At 34.1% G+C, this 7039-nt stretch overlaps 1 protein-coding gene across 1 annotated transcript; it reads left to right on the top strand.

The window, feature by feature from the left end:
- The first annotated feature begins 512 nt into the window (after positions 1–512).
- On the top strand, positions 513–3437 carry LOC135208571 (gastrula zinc finger protein XlCGF57.1-like). Its single transcript, XM_064240904.1, has one exon. The coding sequence runs from the start codon at positions 1243–1245 to the stop codon at positions 2731–2733; it is 1491 nt and encodes a 496-aa protein (XP_064096974.1). The 5' UTR covers positions 513–1242; the 3' UTR covers positions 2734–3437.
- The last annotated feature ends 3602 nt before the right edge of the window (positions 3438–7039 follow it).

The raw sequence follows: 7039 nt of genomic DNA, 5'->3' as shown, positions 1-7039 counted from the left end.
ATTCAAAAGTTTTAGGCTGGTAGGCCTATAAGTATTTTTCCGCGAATTTTAAAAAAAACTTTTGTAAGTCGACGTAAAATACGTCCAGTCGGCACACGGGAGACAAAAAATGTCGACGTAAAATACGTCCAGTCGGCATAAGAGGGTTAACAGACAAAATTTAGAATATGCTTATGTACTATAACTACAAACCATTTTTACAAGAAGTGCCCCGTGCTGTAAAGTGTTTTTGTGTTACATAAATGTAGGGGCCTTGTTGTTTTAGATTTAGCCGGCCTTATGCCAGCACAGGCTCTTGCTCATAGAGCAGCCTGTAATAGGAGCCTTGGTAATGTTAATTACCACTGCTTGTTGTAAGTACTTAATCAGCATTCACTCAGTACATATACTTGATGTTCAAGCTTAATTGATATACGAAGTTTGTATTTATGAAACAAAGTTTAAGAATTTTGTATTAACATTTTCTCTTTAATTCTAAATGTTAGGACAAGTATTGATGTCCATGCTTATGATCCTGTAACCAACTGCTGTAATGTATTTCCATTTCAGATAGTGGAGAATAGGTGAATTTGCAAATTACACACACATTCAGAATATGTCCAAGATGTGAAACAACTACAAGAAAGAGTCTACTTGCACTACCAGCCTGAATGCACGTTGTGAATTGCATTTGAAATAACAAGTATTCATAAGAGGGATGGAAAATGCAATTTTGTAAGACAAATCCTGTTGTATGTTAAAAAGGAACATGTCAGTTGCTTAAGTATACCCACCTTGCATTTCTCATTCTGTTACTGAAATTTTTGTCGTAGTTCAGTGTGTTTTAAACAATGATGAAACATTTGCTGACAAAATTTTAAGGATCGCATGTGAATTAGGTGCTTCCATCAGAAAACTATTAGATTATTAGAACTCCACATGATTTATACTAAGATAAAAATTGCCTCATTGTGCACGTAGCTTTATTGCAAGCATATATTTTGCATGCAGACACTGGCACAGTTTACAGATGTTTTATTAGATTTCATTTTGGTGTTTCTGCAGAAAATTTATTAGAAAATTAAATCTTAATTTTGTGTATAAAGGAGGAAGCCAAGGAATGGCAGATATGGTAGATTTTTTATATTCAAGGAAATCTTCATAAAGAACTAATTCTGGAGAGTGTATATAGGGGATTTTAAAAGGGTTTTGTTCTTAGTATATCATTTAGAATTTTCTTCAATATTTTGACATTTTGATGATATGGAGACAAAAACTGAAGATGCAGCCAGTTTATTAGGGAGTGCCGATTATAAAAAAGGAAAGAAAAAAGTCTGTGCAAAAGCTCGTAGTAGAGAAAAGCCATATGCGTGTCAAATTTGTGGAGAGTCTTTTAGAGATGAAGTAATGATACAAAACCATATGAGGACTCATACTGGTGAAAAGCCTTTTATTTGTCAAGAATGTGGGCAAGCATTTAGTGAAAAATGTCATCTTAATGTTCACAAGAGAACTCACACAGAAGAAAAGCCATTTGTTTGCCTTGAATGTGGAAAAGGGTTCATTATGAAACAAGTTCTTGAAAAGCATATAAACACTCACACTAAGCCCTTCGTGTGCCCGGAATGTGGGAAAAGATTTGGCCAGAAAGACACTCTCACCAACCATATAAGAACTCACACAGGTGAAAAGCCATTTACTTGTCAAGAATGTGGAAGAGCCTTTGCTGAGAGAGGACATCTGAAAATTCACACAAGAAGACACACAGGAGAAAAACCTTTTTTGTGTAAGGAATGTGGAAAATCATTTATTCAAAAACAACATTTAATAAAACATATACAGACTCATACTGGAGAAAAACCTTGGGTTTGCATGGAATGTGGTAAAACCTTTAGTAAAAAGGATAGTTTAAATGTTCATACGAGAACTCACACTGGAGAAAAACCATATTCATGTCAGGTGTGTGAGAAGGCTTTTAGAGAAAAAGGTACTCTCGAAGTACATATTAGAAGTCATACTGGAGAGAGGCCTTTTCAATGTCTGGAATGTGGTAAAAGATTTGGCTCAAAAAAGAAACTTTCTGTTCATATGAAAATGCACACAGGAGAGAAGAAGGCATTCTCTTGTGATGAGTGTGGTGTAGAACTTAGTTCGAAATGGAGCCTCAATGTACATAGAAGAGCTCACACGGGAGTAAAGGCCTATTCATGCGAGGAATGTGGAAAGGCATTTGCAGAAAAGCAGTACCTTACTATTCACTTGAATACTCACTCAGGGGAGAAACCTTTTTCTTGCAAGGAATGTGGTAAGTCATATGCTACAAGGAGCCGTTTGAATGTGCATCAGAGAAAGCATCTTAAAGAGAAACCGCACACGTGTCAAGATTGTGGGAAGGGATTTACAGAGAAACGGAGTTTAAATATTCATCTGAAAATTCACAAAGATGAAAAAGCTTTCATTTGTCAAGAATGTGGAAAAGGATTTATTTTAAAGGCATATCTTAAAAGACACTTGAAGATACATGGAAGTAAGAAGTCATTAAGGAAAGTTAGAATTCACATTACTGGTGATAAACTCGAGTCTTCTCCTGGTTTTGTCCAAGGTGAAGAAATAGGTCATTCACAACCGACTACTAGGACTCTTGACAGTTTAGAGAGCAGTCCCAATACTACTGGGAAGGAAAAAGATGGAGAAGAATTATTCCCCTTTGAAAACCATGAAACTATTTATATTAAAGAGGAGCCTTCCAACTAGAATATGGAATGTAGCAGTAGCCCTTTGGAAGAAAAATATTTAGTAAGAGATACTGACAAATCAGAATTTTATCGGTCTCCATCAAAAGCAGAAATGGTTAGTTCCCAAGAAATGTGAGAATAATAGGTAAAATAAAAGAATGAATGTGATCATACAATGTTTTTAAACTATTTATGTATCTTTTAGTCTAATATTTGTTATCTTTCGTATATGTTTAGAGTAGTAATTGAATGTGCAATATTAACAAGTTAATGAAAAACAAGTAACCGACAACTTAGTGTACTATATATTTTCATGAAATTAATAACTTTTGAGAATATAATGATTCTCACAGCTCTAATCAAATGTCCTTGTAGCATATGTTAGTATTTAGTTTCTGATACCTGTTTCTTGATTCTTGAATGATGGATTTGTAATGAAACTTTAGTTAGTTAAACACAAAACTACTATTTTTAAGTAAGCCCATTTTCGATAAATTAAGTTCCTCTTTTCCTAGCCCTGGGGGTACCAAGAGAGTGTAACTCCCTTAAGACTCACAGCGGCTATCAAAAACAGGTTTTTGTACATTAAAATGTTTTATTTTTCTCACATATTTGATATATATCACAGAAATCAATACAATTATTCAAATAAATGTACAGCAGTGTTCAGGAAAGATCAATGTTTCAATTTTATAGAAGTCTGCATTAATAAAACAGCACTGAACACAATTGTTTTTTCTTTCGTCCTTCCTATGTGTATCTAAGTGGATACAGTTTACATGTGAGCTATAGAGGAAAGAGGTTAAACAGTTTATAAAGTAAAATTAACTAGGCTTTTTCAGGTGGGCCATATGCCAGCACTGGCCGTAGCTCAAATGCCTCCCAGAAATGTGTTAAGACATGATAGGGAGTAAGAGAAGGCTTGACAAATTATGTACCTATTGGGACTATCTCGCAGAAACAGATTATTTTGAATCTGAATGAAAACATAAAACTTTAGTTGCATTTTCTCGGTACTAAGAAGAGAGAAAATATATTTGAATGTCTAGATTTTTACAATTTTTACCTATACGTATATCTGTATATCACATCAATATAAATACAAAACAGCAAGCAAACTCAGAGTAACTCCCATAAGTTTTTTTTTTTTTTAAGCCTCCAGTATTTTATGCAGGTGCATCCATAAAACAGGAACACCTTCATGGCGAAATATCATTCTCTCTCTCTCTCTCTCTCTCTCTCTCTCTCTCTCTCTGGCTGTACCATCCTCAGCTGTAATTAGTCCTTGTAACTGTGACGTCCCGAAACTGTTCCTGAGGGTGCACTCGCATCCTAAAATATAAACTTAATATTCACGTGACATTCTTTATTAGGGATCATTATATATATTATATATATATGATATATATATATATTAATATATATATTATATATATAATTACACATATATAATATATATATATATATATATATATATATATATATATATATTATATATATACATATATATGTTATAGGTGTGCACAGTGTCGTTATTCCAAAAGGCAATAACTTATAAAGAAACTTAAAGAAAGAAGGCACGGATAATAGAGAGAAAAAGGCACGAAACGGATAATGATTTTTCTTAGAGAAGGGATTTTGTTACTCCAATCATAAGGCTTTTAGACCTAAAGCCATGTGGCTTCCATCTCCCCCAAAAAACCTCTGTCCGTACCAGAGATTAGTGACCGACAGGAGATTAACCCTTTACTGCCGACTGGACGTATTTTATGTCGACATTTTTTGTCTCTCGTGTGCCGACTGGACGTATTTTACGTCTACTTACAGAAGTTTTTTTTTAAATTTGCGGAAAAATACTTATAGGCCTACCAGCCTAAAAACTTTTGAATCACGCGCTTGGGCGATGCTGGGAGTTCACGGATCAAGGTGTTGTTTGTTTACAATCGTTATGCAGGCGCGCAAGCGCGAATTTCTTTCTTGCCGCACTAAAAAGTATCTGTGACATCTCTGAAATTATTTCGTCATTTTGACATAATTTTTGTACCATTGTAAATTAGCCGTTACATGAAGTATTATATATGAAAATGTGCGCATTTTTATGTAGAACACAACAATAAAATACTCATGATTGTAGCTTTTATCAGTTTTGAGATATTTTCATATAAATAACGATAATTGCCAAAATTTCAACCTTCGGTCAACTTTTGACTATACCCCCCCCCCCCCAAAATGGTCGAAAAAACGCAATTGTAAGCTAAAATTATATTTTTTTTACTAATATTCAATCATTTACCTTAATTTTGCAACTAATTGGAAGTCTCTAGCACAATATTTCGATTTATAGTGAATTTATGAAAAAACTTTTTCCTTACGTCTGCGCGGTAACTCTTCCGAAAAAAATCATACATGCGATTGTGGTAATGTTTGCACCATTTTAAAATTAGCCGTTATATAAAGTTTTATATAAGGAAATGTGAGCAATTTCATGCACAATACAACTAAAAACAACCCATGGTTGTAGCTTTTATCAGTTTTGAGATATTTTCATATAAATAACGATATTGCCAACATTTCAACCTTCGGTCAAACTTTGACCTCTACCGAAAAGGTCTAAAAACGCAATTGTAAGCTAAAAACGCCTTTACATTTATAGTAATATTCAAGCACTTACCTTCATTTTGCAACAAATTGGAAGTCTCTAGCACAATATTTCGATTTATGGTGAATTTATGAAAAAAATAACATTTTCTTTACGTCCGCGCGGTAACTCTTCCAAAAAAATTATACGTGCGATTGTGGTAATGTTTGCACCCTTTTAAGTTAGCCGTTACATAAAGCTTTATGTATGAAAATGTGCGCAATTATATGTAGAATACAACAATAAATAATTGAAGGTTGTAGCTTTTCTCATTTTTGAAATATTTGCATATAAATCACGATAAATAGAAAAAAAAACCACATTCGGGCAACTTTGACTCTACCGAAATGGTCGAAAAACGCAATTGTAAGCTAAAACTCTTACAGTCTAGTAATATTCAGTCATTTATCTTCATCTTGAAACAAATTCGAAGTCTCTAGCAAGATATTTAGATTTATGGTGAATTTTTAAAAAAATCTTTCCTTCCCTCCGCGCGCGGATTCTCCGCCACAAATCTCCGAAATGCGTACGTCCCATTCTCGGAATATTTGCTCCGTTTCATATTAAGCATTTCATAGAGCTTTATATATGAAAATGTGCGCAATTTCATGTAGAATAAAACGAAAAATATTTGAAGGTTGTAGCTTTTCTTATTTCCGAAATAATTGCATATAAAAAATATATATATAAAAAAATTCGACATTCAGTCAACTTTAACTCGTCAGATATGGTCAAAAACTGCAATTGTAAGCTAATACTCTTACAGTATAGTAATATTCAATCATTTGTCTTCATTTTGAAAGAAATTGGAAGTCTCTAGGACAATATTTAGGTTTATGGGGAATTTTTGAAAAGAAATATTTGTTTACGTCCGCGCGTTACGAGTTCATGCATTATTTTGTGATAATATTTTCTCTGTGTTGCTTTTATCGTTTTGCAATGTGTTATATACCAAAATGATCGCAATTTAGTGTAAATTACAACGAAAAATAAGTAACTTGTTACCTTTAACCGTTTTGCGCACAGCGCGATTTGAATACAATTATATATGAAATTTCGATTTTGTGCTATCATATATCGCATTATTTATATATGATAATGATAATTCTTTTCATTTCTGATGGTTGCATACTAAACTTCAGCCAATGACAAAAAAAGGAGCCAAAAATAAACTCTTAATCTTGAAAACTAAGCGCGCTGGGATTTTTTGAAAAAAATATTTTTTCCGCTTCTGCGCTCACTCTGAAACACCTCTGGCACACGGGAGACAATTTTTTTTTTACCGCTTCGGCGTTTAAGGGTTAATGGCCGATGAGCGATATCTCCCAGGCATCTTCGAGAAATTGGAAACTACTCTCATTAGCACCTATGATTAATCGCCGTTCCCTTCGTGTGACAGGTCAGAGAGAACCATCTGGCATACATTAAAAAGGAATTCTATGACCCGTTGTTAGAAGGAGGGAATTACCAAACTCTTCAGAGCTCCACCCTTTCCAAGATAGACCTATGGACTTTGACGAATCAAGAAGCAGAGCCAGATCAGTGGGATACCCCAGAAATGTGTTTCAGCAAATGACCTACAAGATTGTCCAAGGGATACACCCCCAAAAGACAAGACATCAAGTAGGAGGCGTATACAAATTCAAAGCCTACGAATCACTGTAGAAGATATGACAGGAATGCGGTT

This window comes from Macrobrachium nipponense, chromosome 35, assembly GCF_015104395.2.
Source record: "Macrobrachium nipponense isolate FS-2020 chromosome 35, ASM1510439v2, whole genome shotgun sequence".
NCBI lineage: Eukaryota > Metazoa > Arthropoda > Malacostraca > Decapoda > Palaemonidae > Macrobrachium > Macrobrachium nipponense.
The sequence above is the reverse complement of the archived record's forward strand: the minus strand, read 5'-3'. Positions and strand labels throughout refer to the sequence as shown.

What these genes read in the sequence shown, in the direction of transcription:
- LOC135208571 (XM_064240904.1), top strand. Translation starts at nt 1,243, where the DNA reads ATGGAGACAAAAACTGAAGATGCAGCCAGTTTATTAGGGAGTGCCGAT.